Consider the following 18,705-nt stretch of genomic DNA (forward strand, 5'->3'; position numbering starts at 1 on the left):
TTGACTATGCCTTTAGCTCTAGCCACCTTTTTAAGAGTAAGTTGCTGGGCAGGTGGGGAAGAGCTAGTCGAGAAACTAAACTGTAAGCCGGACCGGGTGTGAGGAGGGGAGGTGATAAAAGGATTATAGGGTGGAGGAGCGGAGGCTGAGGAATAATTGGGACCTAGCTCGGCCTGGCGAGGAGGGGAGAGTTCAGATGGGTCTGTAGAAAAGGAAGATTAGAAAGACTCAGCGACGCTTGGGGTTGGGACTGAGGGGACAGGCGGGAGGGAAAGAAGGAAGATTTGGGACGAGTTGCACTGGGCACAGAGAATAGGAAGGGACTGATGTGTAAAAGAATGCCTGGACATCAGGCACCTCAGACCATTTGCCCATTTTACGACAAGAATTATTTAGATCTTGTAGGATGGAAAAATTGAAAGTGCTGTTTTCCGGCTATTTGGAACTACTATCGAGTTTGTACTGGGGTCAAGCGGCATTGCAGAAGAAAATAAGGCATTTAGGTTTTAGGTCACGTGTGAGTTGAAGAGGTTTTAAGTTTTTGAGAACACAGGCTAAGGGAGAAGGAGGAGGAATGGAAGGTGGAAGCTTACCCATAGTGAAGGAGGCAAGCCTAGAGAAAAGAGTAGAGACACGGAGAATGGGTGGGGGGTTCTTGCCCTCCAGAAAAGCAGAGAAGGGGTTGGGGCACGGAAATAAGGGATTGGGCCACAGAGATAAGAGGTCAGGGTGCAGAAATAAGGGATTGGGGCATAGAGATAAGAGGTTGGGGTGCGGAAATAAGCGACTGGGGGGTTCTTGCCCCCTAGGAAAGTGGGACTTGCCGCTAAGGGTGAAGGAGAAGGGGTTGAGGGGTACTTGCCCCTGCCCCAGGAAAGCGGGACTTGCCGCTAAGGGTGAAGGAGAAGGGGTTGAGGGGTACTTGCCCCTGCCCCAGGAAAGCGGGACTTGCCGCTAAGGGTGAAGGAGAAGGGGTTGAGGGGTACTTGCCCCTGCCCCAGGAAAGCGGAGAAGCGGTAGAGACAAGGAGAGAAGGGGTTGGGGTACTTGCCCCTTCCCCAGAAAAGCGGGACTTGCCGCTAAGGGTGAAGGAGAAGGGGTTGAGGGGTACTTGCCCCTGCCCCAGGAAAGCGGGACTTGCCGCTAAGGGTGAAGGAGAAGGGGTTGAGGGGTACTTGCCCCTCTCCCAGAAAAGCAGAGAAGGGGTAGAGACAAGGAGAGAAGGGGTTGGGGTACTTGCCCCTTCCCCAGAAAAGCGGGACTTGCCGCTAAGGGTGAAGGACCAAGGCAGGCGTCCCTGCGTGGTCTGACACCCTTGAAATGTGGGTGTACAATCAGAGAGGTGTCCCTGCAATGATTAAACACCAAGGGAAGGCTGCCTTCCCAGTCCATGACCGGCGCCGGAGTTTTGGGTCCACGGATAAAACGTGTCTCCTTTGTCTCTCCTGGAAAATGAAAGGAATTGAAATTAAGAGATGGGAGAGATTGAAGAGTGGAAAGGAGAAAGTGGTTGAGGGACAGTGAGAGAGGTTGGAGAAGCGAGTAAGAAGAGGCTGCTTACCAGATTTAAAATAGGTGAGATGTTCCTTGGGCTGGTGGGTCTGAGGACCTGAGGTCGTAGGTGGATCTTTTTCACGGAGTAAAGAGCAGGAGGACAGGGGATTGATCTCCCAAGGGAGGTCCCCCGATCCAAGTCACGGCACCAAATTTCATGCGCGTCCGTGTGAAGAGACCACCAAACAGGCTTTGTGTGAGCAACATGGCTGTTTATTTCACCTGGGTGCAGGCGGGCTGAGTCCGAAAAGAGAGTCAGTGAAGGGAGATAGGGGTGGGGCCGTTTTATAGGATTTGGGAAGGTAATGGAAAATTACAGTCAAAGGGGGTTGTTCTCTGGTGGGCAGGGGTGGATCTCACAAAGTACATTCTCAAGGGTGGGGAGAATTACAAAGAACCTTCTTAAGGGTGGGGGAGACTACAAAGTACATTGATCGGTGAGGGTGGGGCAGGAACAAATCACAATGGTGGAATGTCATCAGTTAAGGCTGTTTTTACTTCTTTCGTGGATCTTCAGTTACTTTAGGCCATCTGGATGTATACGTGCAAGTCACAGGGGATGCGATGGCCTGGCCTGGGCTCAGAGGCCTGACAATTTGGGCAGGGATGCAAATCCAAATTATATCACAGTTCTTTCTGGAACGTTGCTCATGTAGCTTCCTACATATGTGCAACTATCCTCCTCTTTTTCTCGTCATATCTGCCTATCCCCTCTGTTCATATTCCCCTCTCAAAATCTCTTTCTGGTTTTCTTTTCTTAGTGACTTTCAAGATGTCCTCTTAACTAGGAATAGAACCTATCACATATGCTAACATAACTGTATCTGCTTTCAAATTCTGTGACCTCTTGTTGACTGTGAGCAACATATTTTCAACTTCTGTGAGTGACAGTAGAGTAAAATTCTGATGAGCTGAAGTCAGACTATGCATTTTTGGAAAGCAGCTAAACCTCTCTGAGCCTCCAGGAAGACGTCCTCTCTCTATCAAATGTGGACTTTTAGAAATAATACTCTCTCAGCCACATATGCCACCCAGTATTATTATCACATGCCATTACTGTTTGGTAGTTATTTATGTTCATGTCATCTTGGCTAGATTGTGAACTTTTAAAAGGCAAGCCTTCTGCCTTTTACCTTTATATTCCCATGCATGCTTTGTATGCTTAAGTGGTTAGCCACTTAATATATTTTGAAAGAGATAATGTATCCATGTTATTGAGTTAAAATAATCCATGGAAGGCATCTATTACAATGACTGGCATATAGTAGATATTTAGTCAGTTATATTAGAGCACTCAGTCAATATGGAATTTTGCCTCATTTCCTCCTCTTTAATTGATTCTCCCATTTCACATACATTGTCCTTTGGCTGATTTTAGGAGCGTATTTATTTATCTACCTATTTTTCATTTTGAAGTATTTTTTTTTTGACTTACAAAGAAGACACAAGAATAGCATAAGGATATCCCACATTCCATGGATGTATGCTTAGTATATTGTATCAAGGAGGCACAAAACATCCCTTTACTGGTGGTGTTAATTTTGATCATTTGATTAAGGTGGCATCTGCCAGATCTTTCTACCATAAAGATACTATATTAGTCCATTTTCATGCTGTTAATAAAGAAAAACCCTAGACTGGGTAATTATAAAGGAAAGAGGTTTAATTGACTCACAGTTCCATATGGCGGGGGAAGCCTCACAATCATGGCAGAAAGCAAATGAGGAGCAAAGTCACATCTTACATGGCAGCAGGCAAAGAGAGCGTGTGCAGGGGAACTCCCCTTTGTAAAACCAGCAGATCCCATGAGACTTATTCACTATCATGACAAAAGCACAAGAAAGATCCACCCCCATAATTCAGTTACCTACCATCGGGTCCTTCCCACAACGTGTGAGAATTATGGGAGCTACAATTCAAGATGAGATTTGAGTGGGGACACAGCCAAACCATATCAGATACTTTTTTTTTTTTTTTTTTTTTGAGACAGAATCTCGCTCTGTCACCCAGGCTGGGGTGCAGTGGCACGATCTCAGCTCACTGCAACCCCACCTCCCGGGTTCAAGCGATTCTTCTGCCTCAGCCTCCCAAGTAGCTGGGACTACAGGCACCCACCACCACACCCAGCTAATTTTTGTATTTTTAGTAGAGACAGGGTTTCACCATATTGGCCAGGCTTGTCTCAAACTCCTGAACTTGTGATCTGCCTGCCTTGGCCTCCCAAAGTGCTGAGATTAGAGGTGTGAGCCACTGTGCCTGGCCCAGATACTATGTTTTTCCATTGTAGTTCATAAGTGTCTGGTGGGGAAATACTGTAAATATCTTGCTTCTCATCAGGTTTTTACTAAGTTTAGCCCAGTTTAGCCAGTTTATTAAGTTTAACAATCCATTGATGATTGTTTCCTGAAACAAATTATCATAAAGTTTACCATGTAGTGACTTTTCTATTCACATAATCCCTTCTATATCTATTAGTTAGATTTTACCATAATAAAGAGTTTTTCCTTCCTCTTCATTTAGCTTTGTATTCATTTGTTAACTTACATTACTATAGGCTCATGGAATCTTATTTTGTTAAATTGATTATGCATCAAAATCATTATTTTGTTCTTTTTTTTTTTCTTAAATTGTGCAGATGGTTAAATTGGATGAATGGCAGAGATGGCTTTGAGTACTTCTGTTTCAGTTTGGGGGTGTACCAAACAGCAGGCCCAGAGGATAAGCATTCATGTGGTTTACACCAGTTTAACAAGGACCAACATAAAAGAGAAAATAGTTGTAGATTACTCTGAAATATATTGTTTCCTCTCTGTTTCAGGAAATAAAAAGGGTCAGTTGGAGGTAGTTTAGTCATTAAGGCCACTACAACGTCCTCTCTTAACTCTTAGCAGCTGGAGATGTTTTGCTGTAGACACACAGTTTGAACATGAAAGGAGAGTCAGTATCACTGTGTTGGCACAAGATGGCAGCAGTCAGCCATTGATTTTGCAGCTCAAGGCCTACAGATTTTAAATTAATGGTGTCTTTTGTCTTCGCAGGGACTTAAGTACTAGTGCTAATAACATCCAGATTGATAAAACCAAGCCTTTGTGGCACAACTATTTCTTATGTGGACTTAAAGGAATTCAGGTAAATTGGTTTATAAGGCACTTACTACCAGTTGAGATTATCATGTGTATTCTGTCAGATTTATTTTATTTACTACATCTTTTTCATTTCCTTACAGTACTAACCGATGCTTCTGTTCTATTTTGCTAGTTTGTGTTTCAGAGAGTGGGGAAGATATGACTGTTTTGGGGTAGTGTTCACAGGGGGCAGTAGTGGTTTTTATATAGCTGGCTGTTCATAAATAGGTGCATCTGACAAACATCTGTCTGGTTTTAAAATCTTTGTTTAAACATACTTTTGAGGATATGTTTTAATACTATTATTTACGTTTATACTTGGGAGGTATAGGGGTATACTGTAATAGGATTTAGAGTCAGCCCAGGTTTGAATCTGGGCTCTTCTTAGCTGTGGTAATTTAACCTCTTAAGTCTCAGATTTATCCGTAAAATGATGTCATTGCTATCCTGACAAAGAGTTGTTTAAAGAATTACATAAGCCTTGATGGTAGCCATTTAATAAATGGTAGCTAGTATTGTTATTGCTACTTCAGATGGGATTAAAAAAAGACATAATGAAATGTATTAGTATAAGTATTTTCCAAGAAACATTGAATAATCACTTTGAAAATCTCTAATGTTACATACAAGAACAAGAAAATGTTTTCACTCTCATAATTGAAACAGTATCAAGGACCAAAAGAAAATTGATATTTGCTGTTTTTAGAGCCACTTTTATATTGCAATAATTATTTTAGATATAGTGACTTGTATAGAATCATAGTAGGACAATAAGAAGTAAATTTTGCCTTTGTGAGCTAAAAGTAAACAAACAAACTCACCCATGTTTTAGAGAGCTTGTGTTCCTTACTGCCTGGCAGTCCTATCTGAAACTTTGTAATGAGCAGCTAGGACTTAGTGGCACATCCATTACAGAAATACATCAAATTTATTTCTAATGTGTAGTCCTATACTGTAACAGTGGTGGTTTTTGTTCTTAAAGTTAATGAATTCATTTCTTTCTTTCTTTTGTGTTTTCCTTTCTCTCAGACACATGGTAATAACTTACAGGAAAAGTTATTGGCAGGTTTTAAATCTTCAAATCATCTGGCTTATCATATGCATTAGTGGGAATTACAGTATTTGGAAGCATTTGCCTGGCAAATGCAATTTTAATCTTCCTTGCAACAACATGCCTTTTTGCAGCATATGGATAAAGTGGCCTAAATAATGCATGTTGCTTTGTGTTATTTTTGAGCATTTCAGGTTTTAAAGCCTTCCTGTTTGGTTTGACAATTTATGTGCAAAAGCAAACTTATACAATGAACTTTTGGCAGAAAGGTAATTTAAATGCTAGCCTGTTCAGAAACTTTCAAATTCAAATACTAGAAAGTTTCAGAGGATAATTCGCTTATATTAAATTGAACATGTTATCCTTTTGGGATAGAGCTGTTACAGAATGTGGCATATTATACCCATTTGCATTTTGAATTTGTTATACATTTTCATTTAAACATTGCATAGTAAATTTTTTTTTTTTTTTTTTTTTTGAGATGGAGTCTTGCTCTGTCGCCCAGGCTGGAGTGTAGTGGCGTGATCTCGGCTCACTGCAACCTCTGCCCCTGGGGTTCAAGCGATTCTCCTGCCTCACCCTCCCGAGTAGCTGGGATTACAGGCGCCTGCCACCATGCCTGGCTAATTTTTGTATTTTTAGTAGAGACGGGGTTTCACTATATTGTCCAGGCTGGTCTTGAACTCCTGACTTCGTGGCCCACCCGCCTCGGCCTCCCAAAGTGCTGGGATTGCAGGCGTGAGCCACCGCGCCTGGCTGATAAGTTCTTAAGTATGATTCCCACTCAAGACACCTGTGTTTGATCAGTTTATATTAAATATATTGTATTCTTCAATTTTTTTTTTTTAAACAAGCTGTCTGATATTCTGTATGAAAGGGCATTGGCAACAGTAGAGTTTCAGTTTATAGTTTGTTTGTATTTCTGGAAGGAAATTTTTAGATGACTTGAAATCAGGAAGAGAAGTACACCCAGCTAAATTTCTTCTTATTGTGGTGCGAGAGTTTTGCTAGCTAGGACAGACAAACAAAAAATTAAAGAGAAAAGTCTTTTATTTGCAGAATTTTGTTGTTATTTTAGTTATTCTAGCTAGCTTATTGAGATTCTCCCTTGTATAATATAAATATGAAATGCATAATTAGGTAATAGTATTTCATACGTTAATCTTCAGTCATTTGAGTAATTTGCAAAGACTATGGTACTTTTTCTTGAGAAGGAGGTAGACTTGAATTTATTTGTAAACTTAAGCCACAAAAGTTATGATATGATATCATCCAAAGTGTCCTAGTGTTAGAAAGTAATGTAAGTATACTAGAGCTTTACGTATTTAAATCAGAATCTGATTATTTCTTTGGGCTTTCCTATTTGTAGAAATAGAGTTTCCTCGACTTGTTTAGGGTCTGTATTCTCGTTTGTGGCTGAATTCTAATTTGACTATCTTTAAAGCTATCATATGGCTAAACTGTATCTATAAACTGTAGTAAGCATCTGGATTTTCTCATATAGCTGGCATATTAAATCACAATGACGGTTTGCTGGCTCAGGTTTCTAACTGCAGTGGAGAAGTTTTCAAACAGGATTCAGAGACCTGGGCCCTACTTTCGTCTCCCTGTGTGTCATCTTGGGAAAGTTTCTTCATCTCTTGGTGCCTAGGTTTTTTCTTAAGTAAAACAGAACTGAGAATGTTTGGAACTCTTTTTTTTCAGAGAACCTTCTGAAGTAAGGCACTCCTTAGAAACAAGTCACTGCTTAGGGGCTGGACTTTTATAATAACAGAATGCTGGAGTTGTGCTGCATGGAGATTTAAATTACCTCACAGATAATTGTATATTTCTTGTCTTGCTACTTGGCAAATTGGATTATAATTGTTTTATATTTTTTCCATATTTGTTCAAATCAATTAATTCTCAAGAAAAAGAACATTCAAGGCAATTTTATATTTTTTCCATATTCAAATCAATTAATATTCAAGAAAAAGAACATTCAAGGCAAGAAAATTAAAGGCATTTAAGGGAATTACCCTGTGGCCAAGAGTCATTAAATAAAATGTCACATATAGTCTCAACTAAATTGAATTGCATAAGTAGTTTCTATAACTATTATAAGTCTATTGATAGACTTTTGTTCTCTGGGGAATGAAAGAAGCTTTCACTACTCCTTGAATTCAGTACTGAATTACTGTTGCTGTTTTTCCTTATATTCTTAGGAACACTTTGGTGTTAGTAACCTGACTGGAATGAACTGCCTGGTAGATGGAAATATCCCACCAAGTTCTGGCCTCTCCAGCTCCAGTGCTTTGGTCTGTTGTGCTGGCTTGGTGACGCTCACAGTGCTGGGAAGGAATCTATCCAAGGTAACTACCTTTGATAGGAAAACTCATAGAACCCTCTCCTTCTAATATCATTAGCATCCAAATCTCAAATCAGAATGCCTTCGTTGATTGAAAAACTGTCTTCTCTAAAAGGACTGCACATGTGGGCAAGCATTGTAACTTAACAAGTGATAAATCACTATAAAGTAGCTTATACCCTCCAAACAGTGAGTGAATAGATCTGTGAATAACTGTTTAAAAATACATTGTATTAAATATGGGATTTGAATGTATGGATATCATTTTAGATCACCTCATTAACAAGTTAAATTTAGGGCAAGAAATTCTTCCTCTCATGGTTGAGCCTGCTTATTTTCACTCAAAACCTTAAATTAAAAATTTGACAAGTAGTGGGTTACAAGGGTAAAGACTAGGTAATAAAATAACTGAATATGCCAGCAGATTAGTCACAGAAATAAACTTTAAAATATTGCATTACAAGAGGAAATGCTTATTTAAAGGAAATATAAATTGTATAAGAGGTCAGAAAGCCTCAAGTTTATAAGTTCACATAAATCTCTGACTCTGCAGTTTAGAGCAGGTGGCTCAGCTTTAATTAATGCTTTAGCATTCTGGTTCAAATAAAATGTTATCATAGGTTCTTTTTACCCCATGTACATATACTACCAGGTTTACAGATGGTTTGGGCAGATCAAGAGAAAGGCAGCCACATGCTTAGTCTCTATTAAGCATGTTTAAACTTTCAGTTTGAAAATTTTATATGTAGGAGGAAAGGCAGAAATGAAGGAGAATGCAAAGGTTCAGACAGAATCCGTCTTTTTAGCTGTCCTGTGTAAGTGTACATTAATTAGCCCTTAGTGAGCAATGGCTGGTTGGGAGGGAAAGGGGGCTTACATATTATTATTATTTTTTGAGAAGAGAAGAAGCAAGGGACAGGAAGTCCATATGTAAAATGTGTTTCCTCTGGTACAACTTTTAATCTGATTTATTTATTTATTCATTTGTTTGTTCATCATTCAACCATTATTTATTTAATGGCTATTTTGTGCCAGATAATGTTCAAGGCATTGGAGATATAATAGGTATAGTCTCAACTGTCACTATGCTTATAGTCTAAAAGGGAAAAGAGACAAGTAAATAGGCAACTGCAATAGAATATAGTGAGTGGATAAGTAGTTTTCTATGGGAGCAGATATAACCCAGATTTAGAGAGCATAGGACATCTAAATGGAGACACCAAAGATTAAAGTAGTTGTAGATAGTGATGGCATGATAACACTGATGACATCAGATAAGCATGTATTGGGTGGAGAGAACATCATGTGGAAATGTCCAGAGGAAAAGCAATCATGGCTTGTTGGAGTAACAAAAAAAAATGTCTCAATATGGCTGAAGCATACAGCAATTTGGATAACAGAGCAGGAGATCAGTTGCTGGGCCTTGTAAACTTTGTTAAGGAATTTAGGCATCATCTTCATAGCAGTGGGAAACCATTGCAGGATTTTAGGAAGAGGGTAAGGTGATCATATCTGTATTTTAGAAAGATCTCCCTGGCTATATTACAAAGTCTACATTTCAGGGTTTTAGCAGTAGGGAGATGATTTGATTTAGAGAAGTGGCAATGAGAATGGTTAGAATTAGATAGATTCAAGATCTCAGAATCAGTAGGACTTGGTCATTGATTGGGCATGGGAATGGGGAACAGCAAAGACTCAAAGATTATATCGGTGTCTGGCTGGTATGATTCATTGGAATAAGAGATATGGTGGAAAAATAGGTTTGAGTGGAAGCTGAAATGTTGAGTATGAGGAATCTGTGGGCATACTGATGGAGTTATTTAGTATTTAGTTATGAAAAAAATATGAAGGTCAGGAGGAGATCTGGACTTGAGATGGTACATTTGAGAATCATTAGTTTATCATTGTTTTTGAAGCCATAGGAGTGGATCAAGATACCTGGTGGTGGAATATAGGTGGAAAGATAAGGAAAACTAGGACAGAGCCCCAAGAAGCATGAACATTTGAGGAATGGGCATAGGAAGGGATGTCCACTGAAGGGATTGAGGAGTAGTCCAGTAAGTATGAGAAAAACCAGAAAGGTGAGGCAACAGCAAAGACAAGGAAGATAATGTTTCATGAAAGGAGTGGTAGTGTTGTCATATGCTTCTGAGCGGTTACCACAAGTTCTGAGAAGTATCCATTGAATATCACAACAACGAAGTTGTACAAAACTTTGGCAAGAGCAGTTTTAGATGGAAGTGGGTTGAAGGGTCTATAAGGGGTAAGAAAGTGGTAAAGTTCAGTGGATACAAAAAGTCTGGTGATGCATGGAAAAAGATAATTTGGTGTTTGGAGGAGGGTGTGAAGTCAAGGAATTCATTTCACTTTTAATGGGAGGATTGGTGAAACTTAGTTTTTCTATTTTTCTGGTGTTTTGATAATATACATATCTAAGAAATAGGAAGAAAAGAAGATAAACACTTGAACCCTTGGAATTAATTCTGATTGTCTGTTTTCAAAGTCAGAAATAGCAAATACACTTTTTATCAGAACTATCTTACTGCAGTGCCTAAGCAAAAAGGGAACAATATGTATATCCTGGCTTTCTCAGCTAGTCTAAATTGTACTAACAATATTTATATTTTCTAAGGACTGAGCATAATTATTTGGAGAGTTTTTTTTTCTGGAGTGAGACAGAATCTTGAATGAAAGGAAGTCTGTAATTTGTTCAGAGTCTTTAATTTAAACGCCATGTGATTTTACTCTTGTAAAAATCATAGAATATAAGAATTCAAGGGACTTTAGAGATGAGCTAGTTCAAAATGCTCCTTTTACTGATGTATTTGTGTTAGCATAGGAAACAAATGACATGTTAGGTATAACTGAAGAGAGTTTAATAAAGAGACTTTTACAGAGGTGTGGGTAAGGTCAAGGGAACTAACTAGGAAGGGTTCTCTTGTGAAGCTGGAAGCCATTATACTTTAGGAGCTGTGGATATAGAGTAATGTTGCCAGAAATGCAGCAAGGCAGAGAAAGAATGACACAGGTGAAAATGGCAATGAGTGGGAATAGTTGAGGGGAATTGTCCATAGAGGTCAGCCTTTTGGGGTAGGGGAAGTGTGAGAATAGAGGGACAGAGGGACAACCGAAAATAACCAGCCTATTTGATAAGGACACTAAGTCCCACAACAGATTGGTGACTAAAGCCTTTCCTATTATTTTATATCCAGTAAACCCCATTCAGTTGCAGACAACAATTACTGCAGATGGGATGTGATAAGTAGATGTGGAACTTGTTAATTCATTGATACACTAAATGTTGCATATCTGAAACCAGAAAACAATATGGCTAATCACCCAGAGAATCTGGAAGCCAGAAATTATGAATCAGAATGTTACTGGTACAAGAGAGTATGATGTGGTAAAAGATCTATGAAAAAGGAAAATCTAGAGACTTCTGATTTCAACATGTCAGAATAAGACTTACCTACTCTTTTTCTGTGTCCCTAAATTAATCTTCTTTTCTCAAAAATCATTTCCAAACAACAGGGAAAATAAGAAAAGGAAGCACAAGCTTTATCTTTGGTAAGCCAAGGAGACATAAATAACCATAAACCACAAAATACAAAGATGGAAAGTGGATAGAGGAATGTTACATGACTTAGGAGAATGGAGAAAGGTCAGAGCCAAGTGCCTGCGGAGGGAGTTGCAGATGGAAAGGCAGCTGACTCATCCCACAGCTCTCTGGCAAGGCTTAGGAAGAAAGCAGGGTAATATGGTGGGTGGGGATTTATCTGAAAGCCTTTGTGAGGACTATTTAGACCCTAAAAGGCCTCTCTTCACCTGGACCATTTCCCCCTACCTTTGCAGGAGTCTCTGGAGAAACAACCAGAGATCATTTGTACTTGGGGACACTGAGCACTGAGAAAGGCAGGACGAGAAAGACTTGAAAACTGGGAGATTAGAGGACATTCTGCATCTGAAAAATGAAATTCTTAGCTCCATTCTTCTAGTCATTACTGGCACACTGGCAACCTCACCACCCTACACTCCAGCAGGAATGTTGGAGGATCCTTCTCAAAGGAAACTTAACCATCCCAGAGATGGTTCATAAAGATACTGACATTTGGTGACCCCCTTCTCCAGCTCCTCTATGACCTTGTTAGAAGCCCATTTACAAAGCTTCTAATAAGCTTTTTAGTGACTCACTCTTAAATATGATAGGGCATCAAAGTATAGTAAGATTTTGGAAGAAAACCTACAAAATGAACCAAGCAAACAAAAAAACAGAGAAAACAGGAACCTAGATGAAACAGAGACAATGCTGAGAGCAGAAGAATCAAAGACATGATGTCCTCAGAGAGATAAAAGAAAATGTTAAGTCCTTGAAAAATAATAGTGTTACTTTTTTAAAAAAGGAACCAACGATAAGATAGAGCTTTTGCATATTAAAAATATGACAACAAGACAAAATTTAGCAAAAAGATAGGAAATAGCTGGGCATGGTGGCTCATGCCTGCAATCTCAGCACTTTGGGAGGCTAAGGCAGGAGGATCGCTTGAGCCCAGGAGTTCAAGACCAGCCTGGGCAACACAGTGAGACCTTGTATCAAAAAAAGAGAACAGACTGGAAGAACTCTCTGATATAGTAGGGAGTAAAAGAGCTGGACAATAAGAGAGAAAAACAGGAAAATTTATGGATCAATTCCAGAAATCCATCCAACTAGTAAGGAAAAACAGAAAAAACAGTTATTAGAAATTATTCTTATTATTAAAAATAGAGTTGGGGCCTCTCTGTGTTGCCCAGGCTGGTCTCAAACTCCTGATCTCAAGTGATCCTCCCTCATCGGCCTCTCAAAGCTCTGGGATTATAGGTGTGAGCCACTGTATCTGTCCAGAAGATTATTTTTTTTAAAATAATATTTCTCCAAAGTGAAAATGTGAATTCGAATTGGAAGGGCTCCCTGGGTGTTTGGTATAATAAATGTAAAAGGCCAAACCAAAGAATATCATCTGGAAATTTTGAAACTTGAGTGTTTATAGAAAAGACACTAAAAGCTAGTTGACAGAGCAAGAGAAAAGAAGGGAAAGAAATCATAATCAAAGGATCAGGAATGTAAACTAATTTCTCAAAAACAGTATTGGAAGATAAAGGCAGTTGATAAATGTCTCTAAAATATTAATAAATTTTAGTTTAGGCTATCTGTTTAAATGAATTAATAAAATGTGAGAGTATAGTAAAACATTTTCAACATGTAAAGTGTAAAAGTCTAGAGGATGTAATCCACCAAAACTAGGGAGTAAACCAAGAAAGAAGATCGCATGGGAACTAGGAAATGAGAAATCCAATACATGAGAGAGGAGTTGGGTATTTATAGAACATTGGTATTTATAGAACATGAGGGGAATTCCAACATAACACCCATAATATCCAGCAGCTTAGAAAGCAGTGCAGATTAAAATGAGGAGAGGGAAAAATGGAACTTATAAATCTTATCAGTAAAACAAGAAAAAGCCAAAAAAACTGGTAAATCTGATATGTTTAACCATGTGGAAAATGGATTCAGAGTAATTTCACAGAGCTGTTGTAGGATATGACAAAGCTCAGCTAGATATATAAATCTAAGCAAATGAAGAAATGGGGCAATTACTAAATATAGGAAAAACAAAAAAGTTTGTAACAGAAATGAAATCAACCATTTTTTTTTGCTCGTAAGGGAACAATAATCTCAGTAATTAACACACCAAATATGAATTTAAGCAAAATTTTGGGCATAACTTTATTGAGAAAGGTGGAGGAGGGTAAAGGAAAGGTGGATGTAAGAAAGCTAAAATCCTCACTCACCATAATAGGAAAGCAATAAATAATGTTTAAAATGAAACAACAGGCAATAACATTTACCAATGTTATTTGGAATTGGAAGCAAAAGCAAAGAGCCAAAAGTATTTGCCACTGTACACATTGCATTGGGGATAGGGATGACAGAGTGAGCTAGGGGCTGCCTTTGTTGTTGTTAGAAGCCTTTTACCTCTATTTAATCTTTTAGATTATACACAAATATCACTTTGGTGAAAGTAAAATAAAGGATAGAGAGAAGAACTGAATAGAATGAAAAATAAGAATGGAAATAGAATGAAAAGTAAGATGACCTGTATGACCATACCTGGGGGAACCTGGAAGATGAAGAGATGAGAAGGGATTCAATGAGTCAAGGCTAGAGATTGAGAACAGATGGGCTATTGGAATGTGACCAAATCAACGGCCTAGGGTGAGGTCTGTTGATGGGTTTTGGGTGGAAGAATCCAAGAAAATACAGGCATCTTCCATTTACTGGCAGTAGTCCATTCCAACAAATCAGATGTTCTGCACAAAATTATTCAGCAAGGGCCTATTTTTTTTTAAATAGGAAAAAGTATAATGCATTATTCCTCAACTCAAAACCTCTAACTAATTTCCTACAATGTTACAAAAATACAGTAAAACTTTCTTTATATAAGTCACACAGATGTAGCATGAAAAATGCTTAAACCAATTTTCTTGAACATTAAACAATTAATATGGTTGTTAACAAGCAGTTACTTTATATAGTAATACCGGTATGTCTTCTGTATTGACACCTGGTGTTTCAGTACTCTGCATACTATTTTGTTAACAATGTTGTGTTTAGGTTTTAGGGTATAAATATGTACGTTCTCCTACATAAACACCTTTCAGAAAGTGTTGTTTTGAGAGATATGAACATTCTATGAAGTTTGGGTATCAAAAATCAAGAAATCTTTCACCAAGAAAATGTTAGTTGCTGAGGTGTTCAACAAGGTATTCCTGTATTTTTTAAGAATGGGATTTGGGTTGCTCTGGTGTCCAGTTTCTGTCTGTTCTTGGAGTTGTCCTTGGAGGCCAAGAAGAAAGGACCAAGTGCCTCTTAGGAATCTTAGAATAGAAATAGCTGGTCTACTTGGGAAACAGGTTTTAACTCTAAAAGCTAGTCTTGGGTAGTAAGGTGTGTTAGACTAGCATCTATCCACAAATTCCTCCCTCTGCTGGTGTGGGGTTGGGAGTAGATTTTGAATTCATGAGGTTGTAGACTGAGCAGGTGATATTCAGAAAACCCACTTTGGAGGATCTGGGAGGTACAGTAGAGAAGTATAGGGTTGAGCTGCATCCCCCATACTGAAGTCTAAGGAAGAGAAAACCCATATTATCTTGGTTGATGAAGACTGAAAGAGCCAGCCAGGAATAGTGGGGTAAGGGAGAATTCTTGTACGTGGATATCTCTGGCATTTTGTCAAAAACACAATTTACATGATTCTGAGTTACCCAGAATATGAATTGGACATAAAACCTTCCTTTGAGAGTTATAGTTCACTGAGGAAGCTGGGGAATCTCTTAGATGGCATCAAGAATCCTGTACTGGGAAGCCCAGAATAACATGTATAATACTAGATTTGTGAGGAGTGCTTTCAAGAGAAGAAGACAGTATAAACTTCCTAACCTACCACTTGAAAGCAGTGATTCAGTGGCGCTTGTTGAATACCTACTATATGCCATGCATTGTTCTAGGCACTGGAAATACAACTGTGAATAAAACCAGTGAAGTGCCCCTGCTTTTATGGAGTTTCCATATTGGCAGAAGTGATGGTATGAGATAGATAATGAAAAGCTATACAAATAAATATATAATATCAGCTAGGCCGTAGTTAAGGGAAATCGTATATTTTATCTAGGGAGTTAGGAGAAGTTCTCTCCGAGAAGAGGACATTTGAACAGAGACCTTAGGGAGTGAGCAGCTGAGAAAAAGTGTCAGAGGGAACAGCAAGTGCAAAAGCCCTAAGGTGAAAGAGAGTTTGTCATGTCTCAGGAATAAGAGGTCCCTGTGGTTGGGGTGTGGTGAGAGAGAAGCGGGGAGAGGTGGGAGGTGAATTGAGAGAGTTGGTCAAGGGCCATGGTGTGTAGCATCTTCTTTGGCTTTCATTCTAAGTGTAATGGAAAACTTTTGGAGGGCTGTGAGCTGGGGATGGCAAGATGTGATTTACATGGATTAAGTTCTTTTACCTGGGAGTATTATACCATACCCCTGACAGTGGCAAGAGAGGAAACAAGAAAGAAAAGAGAAGAGAAGAGAAAAAAGAAAAGAAGGAAGGAAGACAAATGGTCAATGCCCTTATGGAACTTAAATGCATGTAGTGGAATAGTAACAGAAGATTTATTAACTGACCATCAATCTCATACAAAATGTAAGGTATTTTATATGTAAATGAATAAAGAGGTTGAAATAATGTCTCCTTGGTGAAGTTAAACAGGGACAATTTCAAGTAATTGGTGAGTTCTAAGAAAATGTTAAAGGAAGGAAAGGCTGGGAAGCAAAGCACTGGGAGGGGCCCAAGGGCATTTCAGGCAGAGTGAACCCATAAGTGTATTTTAACAGTTCTCTGAGCCAGACTTATAAATATGTGTCAGCCAAGGCCTAGAAATTCTCATGCAGCCTCATGAAATTCCTTTTAAAAACTTTTTGACTACAGGGATGCTTTCTAGTTGCTTAAGTCCCTGAGCAGATTTACTTAACTTCATTTCAGGGGCAAATTAGTTATATAGACATGGGTTGATACTCTTTTCAGGGGAGTGTTTTTGAAGTTTGAAATCCGTACTGTACTGGAGACCTCTAAGGTTCATAAACAGAGTAAGTGGAATGTTCAAAGTTCTGTGCCAAATATGTCCACATTTTCACTTTTCTGAGTTTATAAGTGCTGTTTCCTTGAGAAAGTACAAGACTATATTTTTCTTCACATATAGCTGCATTTCAGTGAAATATTTCTTGGCCTTCAGAATAAGACCTTGTGCCTAAAGAATAAAGGCATGTCTATGTTATAAAATGAAAAGGATCTCACAATTATATAAACTATGATTTGAATGTTTTAATAGTTTGTTACATGGTATAAGAAAAATCAGAAATCAATTTGCACTGTCACTAATTATTATGCTTAGAAGTCCGCATAAGGACATTGTTTCAGTTTGCTTAGCATAATGAAACCTCATCCATATAATGGTTAAGGAAAATAGTAGTTTAAAACATTCCAGCCAGATGTTGAGTGCTAATGAACTGCAGCAGTATGGCCTCTGAAAAGATGGTAAATCCAGAATACAATCTTTGAAAAGAATCTCTTAATTAAGTGTTGAACGTGGACTGAAGCCATGTGCTCACTGGTACAAAAACCAGGAAGCTATAGTGTTAGCTGTGGGTGGCCTGTGTTTAAATGTGTTCTAAGTTTTAGGTTAATAATGTAAATACAAAACCATTCACATAGTTTTGTCAATTAAAAGAGATCCTCTGGTTGTATCCTTTTTTAGGAGTAGGATTGGAGACTGAATCATTTATTTAATGATTTTGAGTAGTTTGGATTCACTTGGGTGATGTGACACTAAGCTATTTGTCTTTGCAGACATTGGGTCACTTCTGAGTTTTTTTTCTGTTTTCTTTTCTAGGCTAAATACTTGTTTACCTTTAGCATAAACGAAGGCAAACAAGCATAATTAGGGAACAGCAGATTTGAGGAGTGTGGGTCACTGTTTGCAAGTGGTTTCAAATGAAACCACTGTTGCTACAAATTCATATGTATGCCTGGTTGTGTTTTGAACTTTTGTTGTGATCCTTAAATCGTTATTACTCAGTGACTGTGTTTCAAGGCCTCCAGATTTTGACTTGCACCCTACAATAAGTTAAGTCTTATACAGTATTTAAATAATTAACTGGAACAATGCAAGTGATATTAAGTACTACACATATGTGCATAGCCTTTACCTACTACATCAGTTGTCTGCATTGAAAATAACTTAAAGATGAAAATACAAGGATAGATAACCCCCCTACCAAATTCAGAAGTGTTTTTCATTTATTTTCATGCATTTCTGTTTCACAGAAGTTATGGTAGCCATCTTGGTCAAGAGTTACCTATGCTGACTCCCAGACTAATATTTGATAGAGTAAGGAAGACAATGAAAGGCTGACTTAACTTTGTCCCCTCTGTGTCCAATTTGCTCTGTAACTTGTGATAACTTCCCTATGCCTCAGTTTCTGTTTCTGAAATGAGGGTGAGAATAGTTCTTCCTTTAACTTCACAAGCATGACTCAGTTAAACTGGCTTAATACCTACAGTTCTCTGACCTTCCTGATAGGAGATTTTGATGAAGTTCAGGGAAAGAGTTCAGCAAGAAAATAGGTAAGGTAGGAAAATAAATTAGTAGTCAGGGAAGTTTTTGTAATTGTATGAAGTTTTATTGACTGTATTGGTGGTATAAAAAGTAAAGTAGAAGTTCCTTTTCAAAGAGACTCTCCTCCCTGTCTAATTAGGAATAAATAGTACTTCTCTTAGAAGCAAAATTTATTCAAAGAGCTGTGCTAACATTCTTAAATATCTGCTAGCTCTAATAAAGAAATCAATGTACTTTATGTTCTTAGCTCCCACAATTTAGCCTAAATATTTGCCCTGGCATGATTATACTGGTCCAAGCGGGCATTAGGTCATAGCCTGTTCCTATTCCTTATTTGGAGGTGTTTTTACCTTTCTCAGCATTCCACAAGTTACTTCCTCCTTCCTTTGTTCTCGTCTGCCTGTGCCTCTTTCAAAAAGTTCTAAGTTGCTAGCCAATCG

At 38.5% G+C, this 18,705-nt stretch overlaps 1 protein-coding gene across 13 annotated transcripts in view; it reads left to right on the top strand.

Annotated features, from left to right (window-relative positions):
• Positions 1 to 18,705, top strand: part of GALK2 (galactokinase 2) — a 172,105-nt gene that overhangs the window by 82,238 nt on the left and 71,162 nt on the right. For 12 of the 13 annotated variants that reach the window (XM_024232183.3, XM_054531154.2, XM_054531151.2 and 9 more), the window contains 2 exon segments: positions 4,593 to 4,683; positions 7,935 to 8,081. In XM_024232183.3, coding sequence (XP_024087951.2) covers positions 4,593 to 4,683; positions 7,935 to 8,081 — 238 coding nt within the window. 13 annotated transcript variants of the gene reach the window in all.

This window comes from Pongo abelii, chromosome 16 (genome assembly GCF_028885655.2).
Source record: "Pongo abelii isolate AG06213 chromosome 16, NHGRI_mPonAbe1-v2.0_pri, whole genome shotgun sequence".
Classification (NCBI taxonomy): domain Eukaryota; kingdom Metazoa; phylum Chordata; class Mammalia; order Primates; family Hominidae; genus Pongo; species Pongo abelii.